The sequence below is a fragment of the Natrix helvetica genome (assembly GCF_964273705.1).
Source record: "Natrix helvetica genome assembly, chromosome: 1".
NCBI classification, from domain to species: domain Eukaryota; kingdom Metazoa; phylum Chordata; class Lepidosauria; order Squamata; family Natricidae; genus Natrix; species Natrix helvetica.
Window position 1 is genome coordinate 54,681,482 of NC_138548.1, and position 18,243 is coordinate 54,699,724.

Here is an 18,243-nt window from a genome sequence, read left to right on the forward strand (position 1 = left end):
AAGTAGTGCATTAGCTGTTTGAAACCGTGTAACCAGGAACTCAGAATTAACTTGCTTTCATTGCCCTGATTTCTTCGCCATTCTGAAACTTTTAAACATTTTGTATTATTTTAATGAGGACCACCGGCAACTAGGAAACTGACAGTTAGTTAGGATGTGATTGCTATTTATGATTATAATTCTTTTATTTTTTTTTCAGCAAGTAACTAGTGAATCAATTTACTTGCTTAGATTTTCTGCAAAAACATGCTCTTAATTCAAGGGTGTCAAACTCAAGGCTGGACCCAGCCCATGTGGTGCTTAAATCAGGCCTGCGGGGCCGACCTGGAAATATCAAAGGACCAGCCCGTGGTGCCCCTGCCAACCAAAATGGGCTGAAGAAGGGCTGCCCGCAGCCCCTGCACGACCCATTTTCAGCCTCCACAGCCTTCTGCAGCACTCTGCCAGCCAAAAACGGGTCATACGGGGCCTTCACAGAGCCCGTTTTTGGCCAGCAGAGGCTGGGGAGTACTGTGGAAAGAAAGAAGGAAAAGGTGCACCTTGGGCCTGTGTCAAACGCTCCCCGTGACCATGTCGTTGTTCCCCCCCCCCCCGGCCCTCCAAGGTCAAACATAACCCTGATGTGGCCCTCAGTGAAATCAAGTTTGATACCCCTGTCCTAATTTCATCATGGTCTGACTATGCAATTGACGGCATTATAGGACAAGGTTTTTACAACAGTAAAGACTATAGAATATAGTTTCTCTTGTCTTATATACACGTTTGCAAGGAAAGGGCTTGAGCATCAAAGGAGTTGTAGTCTAACATGGCTGCTGGGATAAGTGGAAGCTGGATCTTCATTAGGCAGTAAGACTACAACTAACTTTCATTTCAGATTGCCACATCACCTGATGTCCCTTCAGTCAAAGAAGAAATGCCACAGTCACACAGGATGCAGAACTTGAGGCTGAATGGACAGGTGATACCAGATCAACACAAACACCATTGGCCATTTCAACAGGCTTCAAGGAACCAGTTGGCATCGCTCCAACCTGGGGAAATACTCCCAGAAGAGAAAACACCTTTTGTGCTGGACTTACAAAGCCTCACAGGCTTAGCCAATGTGGATCTGAATGCCCAGAATCCAAATATACAGGTAGGCCCATGACTTGCTTAAGCTATTCTTGCTAGTCTAGACACAGACAAATCCAAAGTGGAAGAACCATTTACATCTCTCTCTCTCTTCCCCTCTCCCTCCCTCTTTTCCACAGGCTTGATTTTTTTTTCTTGCCATTAAGTCTATTGAGGTGAGAGAACCTGAGAACTGTTAACTGCCCTAAAATAATCCAGTGGTTTTCATGGGAGATACCAAAGTTGTTTCTAATATACCCCCCCAAAAAAGAATGACTGGGAAATATATAATTTTATTTTTTTAATTTTTTTTCAGATCAAATTTTTAATATGGTCTTTAAGAAAGTTGAGAATATTTCAATAAAGAAATACTAACAATAGCACTTAGACCTATATGTTGCTTCACAGTGCTTTACAGCCCTCTCTAAGTGATTTACAGAGTCAGCATATTGCCCCCCAACAATCTGGGTCCTCATTTCTTCTATCTCGGAAGGATGGAAGGCTGAGTCAACCTTGACCCAATGAGGCTCAAACTGTTGAACTTCTGGCAGAAAGCAGAATTAGCCTGCAATACTGCATTCTAACCACTACGCCATGATGGTAATGTTAACATTAAATTGAAAACTATGAGATATTAATTGCATGAATGTTGGAGCCATACATAGAATAGTGTAGTATTACATAGGGCCAGTCGCTGTCTCACATTAGGCTAGGGTGACAAGCTGATTGGCTGGTCAATTGCTGCTGCTATCAATGCATCAATGCTTGGTTGATCCAAAAAGTGGAAGCAGACCTTGTAGTTGTGGGAAAAATGCTAGAAGACGAAGATTCCTTCTAAGCCCTATGAAGAATTCATGGGCAGACCACTTGCAAAAATTATTGCCAAGAAAACCACCTTGACTTGTCCATGTCACCGCCAGGTGTCAAGACTGACTAAAGGGCACAAATTATTTTATTTTCTGTGTAACATATGGAGGTTGAATATTGTACCAGTTATCTATATAAATAAAAATGTAATGTTTGTTTGTTCAAAATCTCAAATCTCCGAAAGTTCTTTACCCATTGCTTGGAAATTTTGACACAACGTTGTATTCAACTATGTGCATGTTTCTATATATGTATATTATATAGATGTCACACTTCTGACAGGTAAAAACATGCTTTTTGTAAAAACATGCTTTTTTGAAAATCAGCGCCATCTGCTGGACGTAAAAGCAACACACGCTAAACCATAGCGTTCATTTCTTGAGTACAGTATATTCGGAACAGTTTGGCCTCTCTTCAGCTTCGTCCCGATGGTCCCTTTATATGTGTGGCTGGGCTGCGGGGAGGGGGAGGGAAAAAAACCCTTTCCCCTTTCCGCCCCTCCTCCGACGAGCTTCGCCATTTCCACCAAGGAGAGCCAAAGCCTTTCGGCCTCCCCCTCCCCTCTCTCTCCTCCCCTCCCACCAGCCCTTTGCTATCTGCGGCGGGGCAGCGCCTGCCCCATCCTTCGGCCATCTCCTCCCACCCTTAAGTTGGCCTCCCCCTGTCCAGCCCAGTGGAGCTCCAGAGGAGGTGGAGGCGGAGTGTCTTCTCAGCCCAGCCGGTTGCGTGCACTCTCCACCCCCCTCACAGGGAGCCAGCTATGGCTTCGCCAAGGCGGCTCCGATGGGGTAGCAGCAGTGTCAGCCTGAGGCGCAGCGGGGCTGGGGCGGCCGCTGGGTGCCCCGTGAGGCGGCGACTGCAGTGGCAACGTCATCTCTGGATGGGGCTGCAGCCAGCAGGGGCTGCCTCACGTCGTCGTCGCCAGGGGCGGCTCCTTCCTCCTCCTCCTCCTCCTCCTCCTCCTCATCAGGGGACGCCAGCCACCTCCTCTCACCACCACCGCTGAAGCAAGCCAGGTCGGGGGGGCGGCCGCCTCCTTCTCCTCCCCTCCTCAGCTCGGCCAGGCCGGGGCCTGTGGGAGCATCCTCCGTGGCGGCTCTAGCAGGGGCCACCGTGGCTCACTTCCATGCGGGGGCCGCCTCTGCCAGGGGACTTACGCTTTCTCTTTTCTTTCTTTTCCATTTAACCAGACTGGGCCACAGCAACGCGTGGCCGGATACAGCTAGTAGAATGTAAGAACTATCATGATCCTATTTTTAATTTAAAAATGTTCTGTGTCTGCCCCCTTTTTTACTACCCTATGACTCTGAAAAATCTACTCTAAAATCATTTATTATCTGACATTGCACTTATGAGCATTATAACTTTGAAATTGTTGTAGTTCAGTTGCTAAGTTGTGTCCGAGTCTTCACAACCCCATGGACTACAGCACACCAGGCTCCCTATCCTCTACTGTCTTCCTGAGTTTGCCCAAATTCATTTTGTGGAGTAGGCAAAACTTAGTGATGCTTACTGATTAAATATGTTTAGTTCAAACTCATTCTAAAATGGTGATAAATATGCTTATCATTATTAAATATTGATGGCTGAGAACAGTTTTAAGTATTCGGGCTCTGCAAGGTTCTTGAAAGGAAGGCCTCAATGCGTGGGAGCATATTCAAAGCAACCTCTGTCAAATACTTAAAGCAATTATTTCTCTTTCTTTTAAGAGCTCAAGACAAAATGCTTTATATACAGTCCTGCATATTCCAAAGGAACTCTTTCAAATAAATTATTCAATTTCGTTACTTACATTATTTAATGTCTTTTGAAGAACTGTGTTGGATCACATCTAAAGCTTATGTAGCTCATCATGCTATTTTCAAGGCAGTTAGCCAGATGCCTATCTTTATGCTGCCTGCCTGTAATACTGAGGATAATTCATAGTTATTGTGATTTCTAACTTTGGATAGCTTTGTTTCCCATGAATATGCTTGTCCCTCCCTTTAAAGGTGCAATGGTTGTGTCTACCCTTCATAACAAGATATGTTGTTAACTATGCAGTTTGCAGATATCTGTCTTCTCTGAATATTTCACTGTGGAGCTTTATTGAATGGCTCAAGATTCAAAAGCTATGAAAGAAAGTGAGAAAGAAACTTTAGCACATTCACATAATCCAAAATTTATATCCCTCAAATAAAGGTAAGGCAAAGGTTTCCCCTGTCCAGTCATGCCTGACTTTAAGGGGTGGTACTCATCTCCAGTTCTTAGCCGAGGGAGCCAGCATTATCAAAAGACATTTCCATGGTCATGTGGCCAGCATGACTATATGCCAAGGTGCACTGGAGTGGTACCTATTTATCTATTTGCATTTGCTTGCTTTCAAACTGCTAGATGGGCAGGAGCTGGGGCAAGGATGAGAGCTCACTCTGTCTTGTGGTGCTCAGGTCTCGGACCCAGGCTATTAGCTTTCCAGATGACAAGCTCAGCTTCTTTAACCACTAAGTCATCTCGCACCCCCATCCCTCAAATAGTTATGCTTAAATAGAAATAGAAAATATGCAAATAGAGTTTGAAAATTAATTTAGTTGGAAAGAAAATAACTGAGTTTGAAGAGTAGTTGGAGAAAGCAGAGAGAAAGAGCTACAACGACATTTTTTGGGGGGACAAGAAAAGTAAGATGTGAAAGACTATAGATAGTTGAAGGTAAAATGTGCTGCTTACCTTCTGATTTAGTGCTGATGCTTCCAAAACAGTCTGATTCAATGCCTTGACTTCCAGGTGACCATTGAGGTGGTGAATGATCCTCAAGCAGAGATGGAGATGGACTTGCTGAAGGAGACTAGCAATGACTGGTCCCTGTCTTCCTCTGACTGGTTATCTCATAAGGACCTCTTTTGGCCTCTTTTCTGGGAATACACAGATCCCATAGAGGATGGTGATGACAATTTGAACACAAAGAGCAGGGATGAAGAAGAAGAGGAGGAGGAAGAGGAAGATTATACATCAGAGTATGACGAAGAAGAAATAGTACTGAGTGGAGTGGGGGGAAATTGGCATCAGAGGTGGCCTAATCGAAAGAATTGGATCTTAAAAGAGAAATACAACTATGGTGAGTCTACCTTTTTTGCTCTTAATAAATCTGATCTGCTGATCTCCTTCCATTAAGGGACAAAGAACAATAGCTAGTGAACAGTTCATTTTATATGATCTCACTGTGTATAGAATGAGCTTGTTAAATCTGAGCATTTTTCATTCATTACTGGCATGAAATTTATACTTGCCTTTATATTGTATAATACGAACAGCTTTTCCCAATCAGATATTTATATGTTGGGATTGCTACTGCCAGAATTCCAATCAGCATAGTCAATGACTGGGAGTTCTGGAAATTGCAGTCCAAGCACATCTAGAAGGCATAGTTTGTATTGGACTGCAAGTTGAGAATTTTGAGGCAGAGTTTGATCAATGGTTGGGACTTCTGGGAGCTGAACTCCCCCTTTTGTTCCTCAGTAAAAAAAAAATCTAGTAAAATGTAGCATCATTTGCAAATGAGAGCATGATCTCACATTAAGAACACTGAGGAAAAACTAAACCTTCATGAGAGAAGTATAGCTCACATTGACTTCTATGTATCCTGTAGAAGAATTCTAACTTTGTTCTTCACTAGACTTTGTTGAATCTTCATGAGTTTTGTTTTATTTGGTTGTTATTATTGTTGTTGTTGCTGGCTTCAGATTATGAAGATGAAGAGGACTGGAGTCCTTGGTCTTCCTGCAGTGTAACCTGCAGCAATGGCCATCAGAAGAGAACCCGGTCTTGTGGTTATGCATGCACAGCCACAGAATCAAGAACTTGTGAGCTGCAGTACTGTCCTGGTATGTTCCAATTTTCTGGGCTGCAATATTTCCATAGGCTCTGCTTTAACATTTCAGAGTTAGTCATTCATTCATTCATATCAGTCTATGGGCATGCTCTATTGCTATCTCATCTGGACCATGTGGAAATTCTTTGAGTTTTTAGAAATTGTCTTTTCAGACATCCTATGAGAACTAATGTGGAATCTGAGAAGGAGGAAAATGCTTTGGGCTGTGATTCCTCTCCCATTCTTTGCCCTTGAATGTTGAGAAGCCCCTCTTCCTCCATTTCCTTGATACAATATAATGAAGACATTTTTGGAACTGGATTGTCTCTTGCAGTGAAATAAGATTTGATGACAGTCTTGAAAAATCAGTGGATCCATTATTAATTGCAACCATTTCCACTATACCTTTACTCAGTGTTTGATACACCAGCTATATTGAGGCCATCAGTTAAACGTCTATTGTGAAGTTCAAAAGAAAGCTTTTAGCCCTTTCCATATGTAGGAGGAGATTGTGGTCTTGGAAATGATAAGAAAACTGGTGGAGGAACATGTTCAGTTTCTATTCCAGTAGACCTTTTACATAAAGCAGGTTGTATCTCACAATGTACACTCTGACTTGTTTGCTTCTGTGCTTTTCTCAAGGAGAAGTTGGGGAATTGTCTTCTACCACTGAAGAGACACCATCTGAAGCTGAAAATGCCACAGAGATTCTAAATGCAGGCCAGTAAAGTCCTTGCCCTTAAGACAATAATGTTACAATTGTTATTAGGGAGCAACAAGAAACTGCGTTGTACTGTGGATCTGTCACATTCATACTTCCGAGAACAATATGTGAACAAAAATATTGGTAGCCTTTGACATTCAAATTTTGCTATCCCATTTTTATGCTGGAACAACTAGGTATTAAGATATACAACGTTTTGTGGAGATCTTTATTAATTCTGCAAATGGATGCAGAAATGGCAAGAAATACAATTAAGAGTGGAAAATAAGAAAATGAAGGAAATTGAAGTTGGTTTGGTTTGGTTTGGTTTATTTGGATTTATATGCCGCCCTTCTCCAAAAGGACTCAGGGTGGCGTACAACATTAAAAAGCACACATCTCAAAAGTTAAAAAAAGATTAAATCCATTTCCAAAAAAAAAAAACCACCGAATTTTAAAAAAACAATACATTTAAAATAAGTTAAAATTAAAATTAACAGGCCAGGCCGGCTTGCTGGAAAAGCCAACTTTTTAGGGCGCGTCGGAAGGACCGGAGGTCAGGGATTATGCGGAGCTCCGGGGGCAGCTCATTCCAGAGGGAAGGCGCTCCCACAGAGAAGGCTCTCCCCCTGGGGGTCACCAGCCGACACTGCCTGGCCGACGGCACCCTGAGGAGACCAACTCTGTGGGATCATACTGGACGGTGGGAGGCTACTGGTGGCAGTAGGTGGTCTCGCAGGTACCCTGGGCCTAAGCCATGGAGCGCTTTAAAGGTCATAATACCTTGAATCGCACCCGGAAAACAACCGGCAACCAGTGCAGGCCGCCTAAAAGGGGTGTAACATGGGAGCACCTAGGTACCCCCCTGACAACCCGCGCGGCCACATTCTGGACCAGCTGAAGCCTCCGGGTGCTCTTCAAGGGCAGCCCCATGTAGAGAGCATTGCAGTAGTCCAGGCGAGAAAGGACGAGGGCATGAGTGACTGTGCACAGAGCATCCTGATCCAGGAAGGGGCGCAACTGACGTACCAGGCGTACCTAGTAAAAGGCCCCCCTGGTCACGGCCGTCAGGTGTTCTTCTAAACTAAGCCGCGTATCCAGGAGGGCTCCCAGATTGTGAGCCTTCTCTGAGGGGGCTAAAATTTCTCCCCCTATCGTCCAAGATGGAACAAGATGTACAAATCGGGATGACGGAAACCACAGCCACTCAGTCTTGGAGGGATAGAGCTTGAGCTTGAAGTTAACAAATTCCTCCACTCTTAATTGCTACTCCAAATAATTATTTCACACCCTATGGTGTGTGGGAAGTATCTGCTATTGCTACTATTTTCTGTAGACACAGAAAAAATTTTTTTTTAGTAAGTAAAGATTTCAAAATAAACTCAAGGATCTCTGTTTTACTTCCTGCTACCCACTTCTGAATTCAAGAAGCTTTGCTATTTGTCCTCCAAAGTTTTAGCAAATGTTTCTTACATTCATGCTGTAGTTTTAATAAACACCTGGGCCAACATGCTTAAAATCACCCTTCCCCAATGTAGCATCTTTTCATATTTGCTGGATTACAAAATCCATAATTTCTAATCCATATGAGCTCCCTCACAGGAGGCAACATATTTATCAACTTACTGGGCGGTCATTCTGATGGGAAAGGCTAAGCTGAACCATGGAGGTTGTAGTAAAAAGTTTTTGCTTTCTTAGAATTTGGACACAATTCATAAGATATCATCTCCTAATGACTTATGCTGATTTGATTCTCCCTTCCTTTCCCAGATGTGGATAGTTGTGAGAAATGGCTTAATTGCAAGAGTGATTTCCTCAACAAATACCTAAGCAAAGTGCTTTCAGACCTGCCCAACTGTCCCTGCTCTTACCCTTTAGAAGCTGTTTATAATGCTGTAAACTTGCAAGATGAGCAGAAAGGCAAGAACTTCCGATGGCAGGATGCCAGTGGGCCAAAGGAGCGATTGGACATCTACAAACCCACAGCCCATTTCTGCTTGCGTTCCATGCTGTCCCTGGACAGCACCACTCTAGGTGCCCAACACTGTTGCTATGATGAGAACACCAAGCTCATTACCCGAGGCAAAGGAGCAGGAGCGCCCAACCTCATAAGCACAGAGTTCTCTCCTGAGTTACACTACAAGGTGGACACGCTGCCTTGGATCCTCTGCAAAGGGGACTGGAGTCGATACCATGCTGTGCGGCCTCCCAATAATGGGCAGCTGTGTGCTGTCAACCCTCCAGAGGATGAATACCTTTCTCAACTACAGGAGGCCAGAGAATATTGATATAGCAACCAAAAGGAGGCTGAGGAGATCAAGAGACACCTTTCTGTCTCCCGGGCTCAACAGCATAACATGTATTGTTTCTTCAACCTTGCCCCAATACTTATGTCAAAGGTCTCTGCAACTTCAGAATTATATGTTATTTTTTTATCACCTTTTAACAAGGTAAGTTTATACGGCAGCTTAAGCAATCTCCTCAAAGGTTCCAGCCCTGACTTCTCTATCACAACCTCTGCTTTCTTTTCTGTCTTTTCTCAACACTCAGAAGTTATCCCAAACTGACTGGCTTTCAGGGGTGTTTTGGAAGCCTAGCAATTTGTCTGGAGGGATTTGGGGAAAGAGAAGAGCCCGTGGTTTTAAGAGGGTATCTTGATTAATTTGCTGTTTTGTTTGCCATGTCTTACAATGCAGGTTGTGAATTCCTTTTGCATAAATCTGATGGTGAATGACATTCCAGAAATAAATTAATATCCCCAAATTATGAATTTAGGTAAAAAGGAAATTTTGTCAGAGTCTTCGTAGAGAGAAAGAGTGTTGATGTACTCTTACATAATTTTGGCACAGTCCTAGAAAAGAAAACAGAATATGCCATCTTAGTATGTTACATTCCATACATTTAAGGAAAGACTGGAAGATGAGGTGGAGATGTTAGAAGATTAGGAATGCAAGTTCCATGACGGATATGAAACATACTCTTACTAAGTGGAGATGAGGCTAACCTGCATCCAAGGCTCATGGAACAAACCAAATCCAGTTTCTATCTAGCCGAATAGACAACATTTTGGATTGTGTAATCCTCACTCTCCCCAGCCCTCCTCCGAATTATGTTACAGGTGTATGTGAAAGAATCCAGCTGCCTGAGAAAGTACATATAACATTACTCCAGCTTTCCCTACCAAACGTGTATCTCTCCATATTTTCTGTCTATTGGGACAAAAGCTGGAAACTCTGAGTAATGTATTCTTAACTTTTCTACAAGACATTAGATTAGGAAAGTCTTTTCTACACCATGTTCTTGAACACCTCTCAGGGTGATGGAAGGGAAGACTGTACTTCAAGACCAACATGTTCCTGCTGGCACAGTTTTGTGGTTGTGCTGGGCAGATGGTCCTTGGCAAAATCTGTATCTATGCTTACGCATTTTGTACTGAATCCTGTCAGCTACTAATCCAGCCAAATCTCTTTACTGCTGCTGCTAACAGCATATGATAACACTACCTCAGCAGAAGTCACCATTCTGCATACAGAGTCCTGACCCAATTTCTCCTGGAAGTGCCTGATATCCCATAAGCCATTGCACCAAGAGAGGTTTCTGGTCTCTTACAGCTGCAACTGAAAGGGCCACACAGTCATAAAACCCGGCAACTGGATAGGAAGAGAACTCCTAAAATATGTTGGTAATCCAACTGAAGGTCAGCTGATCACCAGCTTCCAAAAACCTCCTCCATGTCCCCTGGAAGGCCTGTCTGTGGAGACTTGGGCTGCAATGCTAGGGAAAACACTACTTTCATGCCAGAATACCTTAAGATGGCTTCAGTTGCCTCAGCAGAAGGCTAATAATGAGATGTTTACGTTGTGAAATTATGTTCAGTAACGGTTAACAAATCATTTTCATGCCACTGCAAGTAGGGCATACTGCTGAGGTCCTCCTAACATAAACAATCTTTTCCTCAATTTAAGACAGATAGAAATGAGGTATAAAGGAAAGGGAGAGAAAAAGAAGCAAAGGAAAAATGACAATACTCCAAAGCTGCATTCGTTCCAAAATAACCGCTACCTGTTCTGGCTCCTGTTCCTGCTGCCACCCTCTGGGCTGGCAATGCTTCTCTCTACCACACTCCCATAGCATCTGCTCTGCCGATCCTTGCCCAGCGTTCTGATGTTCCCACAGTCTGTGCAGAAAATAAGCTGCCAGAGAAAAGGCATCCGCGAAATCTAACTACCAGGTCAGCCCAACCAAAATAGCCGATGAGAAGAAAAATATACTTGTGCAAAGAAGGAAACCAGGCTTTTTTTTGAGGGGGGGAGCGAGAAATGAAACAGAAAAAGACTTAGATTCCCTAGCCGCAATAAAAGCCCCAAGAGTATTAAAACAATCCAGAAAGTGAAAGGAACACGTACAAGTAACTCAAGGTACATTCCTGTCATGAACACACAGCTGTGTTTGTCTGACTCATGACCTATCTCCATCACCTAAGCCAGATGGGATACCAGAACATATAAACTGTACTGTTGGGCACATTGCTTATTTGTATTGGGGAACAAACGTGTCTCTTAAGAACTTTAGGGTAAGAATCTCTGCTGGGTTTTTCTCCTTATTTGGAAAAATTGTTGGTTGTAAATGCTAAAAAGTGAAGTGACTGTAAGCAGGCTTCACCTGTCTGTGTATATCTTTAGCCTTTGCAGCAGGGGTGAAATGCTACTGGTTTCACCTGAACCGGTGGTAAAAAAAAAGCTACCAGTTCAGGTGAACTGGTATTTCCAATGATGCACGATTTATATTAGCTAGAAAGGAGGATTTCCTGCTTTCTGGCTAATCTAAATCGCGTGGCACAGCAGATTCCCCCTTGCTGTTTGCTTACCTTTGCAGGTGCCCTCTATAGCAGGCTCCGCCCACCCACCCGGACGTCATCACGTCCATTTTTTATGCTCTGCACATGCGCGTAAGATCCTGCGCATACATGGAGGTGGCGTGAGTGCACGCATGCTTACTCATACTGCTACCGAACTGGTAGCAAAGGTAAATTGATTTCACCTGATTTGCAGCCAACCAATCCTAGGGAGGCAGGTTCAGTGACAACTGAATGTGATAGTAAGTTTTATAATGGAGAACTTGGATCTCCCAGCCATTCTATAGCTTGACTCAATTTCCTACAGGATTAAGTAGGGAGGTGTCTATAGCTATCCCATTTTAAATTAGGTTGGGATGCTTGCATAACAGGGCTAAGCAAGGAAAGGCACCTTAACTTAACGGGGGTATTTTGGATTACAACTGTCCTCCCATACTGTAATGGGTTTTGGTGTTTATAGTTCATGGTGACTCTGCTCCTGTTCCAGTTAAGATTGTTTGCAGAGACAGTTTCTAGTTTAGGGCTCCTTTTTTGGTAGAAATGGGTGGGATAAGCAATATTAATTACATGCAGTATCTGTTGGTTTCTGAGCTTGTGAGGAGAAAAACATTTCCAAATGATATTCTGTTTTTTGTTTAATTTCAGTGGGATTTTGTCTTTCACAAAGGCAAGATGAGGAAAGTTAACATTTGGAATATTTGATAACCATTAAGATGTCGCTGGAAGTTTAACATCTAAGTTGTTCATATTTTGGATCTTTCTTTAATTAAAAGAAACCCAATATTTTGTATGAATAAATTATTAAAATCAAACACCTACAGTAATCACTTAACATAATTTATTATGCAAATATATCAGACCACAAAGCCCTCTTTACTATGACTTTTTCTCTCCTAAATTGTGATTTTTACTATATATTTGCTAGAAATGCTTTAAAAAAACAATTCAGATTTAGTACCAATTAGCAAGTTTCATTCTGGAATATCACCCTTGCACAGCAGATGTTCACATTATATGCATTTGCTCTCTGCATCTATCATGCCAACTCCTTGGATTGTTGCTGTTTTTCCTCCCCTGAGGTCACTGTTTGTTAAATGTTGCTTTATTGTTGCACTGTTGCTGTCACTGTTGTTTGCTTTCATTATTATTATTGCAGAAACTGGATAGAACTTTTGGAAAAACCTTAAAGACTTAGCCGGTACTGATGAAACCATCTGCTTGTTGTTGGAATGGGATGGTAGCCATATGACCTCTAGTGTACAAATAAGGAACTGTGGAATTGTTGGGTGAACAATCGAACCCAAATCTTGATTGAGACAGGGAAGCATTGCTTATTATCGTAGCTACTTAATTATTATTGGGTATTTATCCCCAATTAGAAAATTTAAAATATTTTTGGAACACTTGCTGCATCAAAATTTGCAATTGTTGTGGCAAAGGTGTAGCATCAGGCCCATTGAGAAAACAAGCCCCCTGTTCTATTTGTTGTTCTATTTGTTCTAGATAGGTTTGTTACTGCGTGTAAACCTGCATCTCTCAAAAGGAGCAATACAAGTAGATTTACTTAGTGCCCACATGTCATGAAATACATAACTTGCAGTATCTCGTTTGCAAATAAAACTCAATTAAAAATTAAAACCAAATAATTCCTTGGGACAATATAAACATATCAACCTGGTTCATCAAAAGAAATATCAATATTTCAAATTGTCAAGAAGATGACCAACTGCTGTTATTCCAGTGCTGTAGTGGAGGATGTGTTAATGCCATCCCACAAAACCCTGCAAATTCATGGTCATTTTTTTTTTTTTTTTTTTGCTACCACCAAGTAGTTAGTGGACCATAGGTAGTCGGTCTCCTTTTGCTCTTTTCATGACTCCGGTCAAATAACAAGTCTTTTGCTCCCACAACAGAATATTTGGCTTCGTGGTCAGTGATATTTTAGTTTGAATATTCATCTGCAAGTTTCAGAAGTTGTCAGCAGTTGGTTCCATAGGTTTCTGCTTGTCATTTCCCATTATGTTCCATCCCCCCACCCCCACCCCGGGATTCTGCTGGATTAATTACTGAAGTCATTACTCCTTCAATCCTCACTGAAACTTGCTAACTGTTTTACTTTGTTTCATTCTAGGGTCTTCTGGGTTTTCTTCATCTTTTCTTTTTTTTTGATTTCACTGTTTTCTTCTCCAACATATAAAATACTAATACAGTAACAAGAGCATCATAGGACACAATGTGTTTAAAATACTGCAATAGATTATGCTGCTATTTTTTGGGGGAACTTGATATGCAAGAAGAGAAATCTGAGAACATATAGAAGTCTAAGCTGAAGCTCAAAGCATCCAAATTCAAAATATATATCAAGGCGATCATTCTTGATCCACAGCTCCACACATCCTTTTGTTGTCTTAGTGTTGAAATGGTAAGGATCACCTAGCTGCTGCATTTTCTATCACTTATTGCTTTTTTTCTTGTTGACAATGACCTTATGTTTGTCACATCAAAATTAGACCAGCTTGTAAAGAAAGAGATCATTGTAATTTGTCTGAATGAGAAAAAAAGCCTGAGGAAGGGTCCGGAAACTATTTAAATAACTTGCTTGGCGTACTTTTCCAAAGGAGGTATTAATGATTTATCACCTAAAATACAAATAGTGGTTGCTAAGCAACTGATTATACAACATACCCATGTCTATACCCAGATGTGATGGTTGTCTTACAATCCTTTTTGTGGATGTTACTCTTATTGCCTTTTAGATCATAACTATCTGCTACTCTGGCTCATACCCTTTTGGGTGGCATTCCCTTTGGACAGGCATAGTTAGAAGGTTCCTCTGCATTGGCAAAAGATGGGATACACTATATATTAACTAATTCTGAGCTGTTGCAATTGCTTATGTATGAGTCTCAGTCCTTTGTGAATCTCAGATTCAGGCAGTAACTCATGGCTTGCTGGGTCACATTCAAGGCTATGACTTGATACATCTTGACTGTTTATCCCACTTTCAAAAACCAACTTTGGCAAAGCTGCTGTATTGCCATGCAGAAGGTGGCTGTTAATGCTGCCTCTGTTAACCATTTAAAGTTTTGCATAACTACTGTTATTCTGATATGATAGTGAAAATGACACCTCAACAATTTCTGGATGAAACCTGAAGATGGTATAAGTCAGTGATGGCGAACCTATGGCACACCATTTTTTAAAGCAATTTTTCGCCCTCCCTGGGCTCCAGAGGCTTTATAGGAGCCTGGGGAGGGTGAAAACATCCTTCCCCGTCCCCCCGGAAGCCCTCTTATACTATAAGCGATTAAGTGAGAAAATGGCCCAAACTGTCTTATTTAACACTTTTGAGATAGATCAGGGATGTCAAACTTAAGGCTCAGGGGCCAGATCCCGCCCGTGCTTAGATCTGGCCCTTGGTGCTGCCCTGGAAACAGTGAAGGACCGGCCCACAGTGCTTCTGCCAGTGAAAATAGGGCTGCTTGTGGTCCTCCCGAGCACCGTATTCACTGACAGGGTTGCAGGAGGCTATCGCAGCTGAAAACAGAGCTTGGGAGCCCGGTTTTGCTGGCAGAGCATTCAGGCCACTACAGGCACCCCTGATACGAGTGATGTTGATCTGGCCATGCCCACCCTGGGTACACACCTCGCCCCCCCCCTCCCCAAGGTCAAATACAACCCTGATGCGGCCCTCAATGAAATCAAGTGCGATACCCCTGAGATAGATAGATATAATGTGCAGAAATGCAAATAAACTGCTACAGGTTTGATTTTTTTTAATAGTTGAGCATTCATGAATAAATCATCCAAAAGCAGATTCCAAAGGCAAATGGAATTTCTCTTTATTTTCACATATCCCGAAAATCTGGTGCTGAGTCTCCCACAACAATATAAAATAGTGTGTGTGTGTGTGTGTGTGCACAGAAATAAGAGAAACAAATGGCAAAAGCTTCTGGTGTGAACTTGTGTGAGGTTAAAGTACTCTCACTGTGGTTAGCATAGTCAGGTTTCAGAAAGTAGTTTGCTACATTTAAGCAGCAGCCACTGTAGAATAGAAGACTAGTGTACCACGGAATCTAGATGCTCAATCCAATTCAGTCCGCATGGTAATGGTGGAGGAAGATGATAGGATTTGGGAAAGCTGCCTGTCAGATTTCAGCCAGAACTGACCTTTTTTCTTTCCTTTCAAAAAAGACATATCATGGGATCAGCCCTGGTGGTGCAGTGGTTAGAATGTACATTGCAGGCAAACTGCCTGCAGCCTGGAATTCTATCCTGATAGGCTCAGGGTTGACTCAGCCTTTCCTCTCCACAAATGCTGCATAAAAAGGAGCAAGTAGATAATTTATGTGGTTGTTCCTTCATCTACTGCTCTAGTCTTCCTCCACAACTTCTTTCCATAATATATAGGGCCTTTCCCCATTGCTGGGTTAGTGCCCTCTGCCATCTCTGAGGCAGCAGAAATATAATAGCATAATAGGACTGATCTCCATCCTTCCTTGATTGCCCCTGTTGAGTCAAAATAATTGGTTGATTCCTTTGCTGCCTCCTGCATGACTCAGCCTGCAGAAAGACATCCCCTAATATAGAAAAACAGAGTTGGAAGGGACCTTGGAGATCTAAGCAACCCCCTGTTCGGGCAGAAGAACCTATACCATTCTGGACAAATGCCGGTCCAATCTCTTCTTTCAAACCTCTAGTGGTGGACCACCCACAACTTCTGGGGGCAAGTAATTATAGTACTGCAACAGGAAACATGGGCAGGGGAGAGGGTAGACTGGCTAGAGGATTCCATCCGTCATCTGTGGACTTCTTCCCTTCCTCCTTTCACTTTATTTTCTTGTACCATGAGCTGAATAGAAAACATTAAAAACTTAAGATTCACAAGCGGCACGTTCCCTTAGGAATTATTTCCTTTTCAAACTTTCTTTCTATAGGCAACACATGCTTGCCTGCAGATTCTTCCATCCTCTAGTAAGCTCCGTAGGGCAGGGAAGAAATGGTTATATGTACAATCTTAATTTAGGCTGTTTCCCAAGATGTTTCACTATTATCCTGTTTCATGCTCTTTGAATACCTGGGATTTTTTTCTTAAATTCTACTCACTGTTGTATCCAACTCTCTAGGGAAATAGGAATAGAATAGCAGTAGGCAAGGCTAGCTAGAGAGGCAGTAGGGAGGCATGCCCCTGGCAACCAGGAATGAGCGATAAGTGACACTAATCTTTGCTACTTGTTACCTGAATTCACACAATAGGTGCCACAAAGAAAGATTTGACCCATCTTGCAGTGGTCCCTGGATGCCTAAGAAGGGCCACCATTGCTTCACCTAATTCATGCACAAAAAACAAAAAACAAAAATGACAGGGCATCTGCAATTAGGTATATTGCAGTTAATGCTGATGATTAGGTGTTAGCCTACATTTAAACTACAGACTCCACTACGCGCTGATGGCTGTCAGGTTTCTGGAGTATTAAAAAGGAATTTGATGAATCTAAAGAGTTTTAGGCTACCAGTAGAGTTTATTGAGCTGTTTACTACATCTAGACAGAATACTTTTGACTCGAACAAACATAATTCTTCATACATTTTAATGGTTTTTCTTAACTTACTTTTTTCTTGGTCAGAACTTTGTCCCTAGTTTTATTTTTTCCAAGGAAGCTATGTCCATCCTTTAAATGAATAAGCCCATTTGCTTACTAAAACTCAGTATCCCATCATGACATAAAGATCCATTACCAATAATGCTTGTCTGTGAGGCACAGGGTAGTCTGGAGCCCAGGTCCAATGAGGAAATTCACAACTTGTCAACAAAGGTGGGAATCTGTGAATCACAACTGCCTGGAAGGAGTTGGGGCTGTCTATTTCTAGTAGTGTATCCAATGTTGCTGGTATCAAAAGCACCTTACACTCTGGGGAAGCTTTACAATTTCATTTGGTCAAGAAAATGATACGGGATGAATTTTATTTTTATACCAGGTAATTAAGATTCTCTGCATTTCTATTTAAGCAATTTTTAAAGTATTGTTATGTATATTGTTCCTTCATAATTTTATTGGTTATTTCAATATACTTTTGAATAAAGGTTTAATAGCATTTATGAGAAAATCTTTATCTGACTATGGATAAAAGCACTTTATTTCAAATTGCATGTGTTTGTGATCAACATTATTTGGTTTTATGTTACTCGGTCATTCAGTTGATTTTGAAAGAGAATACACAACCAATTTCATTGTATACATGATGTACAATGACAATAAAGGCTATACTACATTGCCAAATGATTATTAAGGATCCAGAATGTGCTACTGTTTGCTTTCCTGTCTGCATTTTAATTTTAATGAGTGAATCTCAAAGTAAAGGGACACCCTAGTGTTTCCTTTCAAAAATTAAAGCTTAGATAGAAATCAGTCCTTTTTTTCTGAACTTTTCTGGCGAGCAAGTGCTTTAGATATAGTCCGTCAATGGCAGGATGAGAAATCAGTAGTCCTCAAGATCCTTCTGAATTACAATCATCCACAATCTCTTCCTGGATTAAAACCTCCATGTGAGTTGATGGGAGTCATAATCCAAAAACTTTAGAACGGCGTCTTATTCTAATTCTCTACCCCAGTTCAGTAGAATGAAAATTATGGGTCAGTCTGTTCCCAGATTTTCTCTTGTATTATATTTATTGTTTGTAATACTTAATATCTTAAGGAATGGAGATATTCAGGATGCTGAATGGGACTTTGATCTCAGAGGATATATGTATGAAATGCCAAAAGGGAAGCAAGATTTCAGGTTCTTCTGTTACAAATAAACTCTATTGTTACACTCGGTATGCTTCTGCCTCATTATTCTGCACTTGAAAATGAAGAACGT

At 41.8% G+C, this 18,243-nt stretch overlaps 1 protein-coding gene across 1 annotated transcript in view; it reads left to right on the forward strand.

The window, feature by feature from the left end:
* The window catches only part of ISM2 (isthmin 2), a 28,134-nt gene extending 9,939 nt beyond the window's left edge, over nt 1-18,195 (forward strand). The window contains exons 2-6 of the mRNA XM_081936317.1: nt 875-1,135; nt 4,738-5,068; nt 5,694-5,834; nt 6,464-6,541; nt 8,295-18,195. Coding sequence (XP_081792443.1) covers nt 875-1,135; nt 4,738-5,068; nt 5,694-5,834; nt 6,464-6,541; nt 8,295-8,812 — 1,329 coding nt within the window. The 3' untranslated portion in view covers nt 8,813-18,195. The remainder of the gene's footprint in view (nt 1-874; nt 1,136-4,737; nt 5,069-5,693; nt 5,835-6,463; nt 6,542-8,294) is intronic.
* The last annotated feature ends 48 nt before the right edge of the window (nt 18,196-18,243 follow it).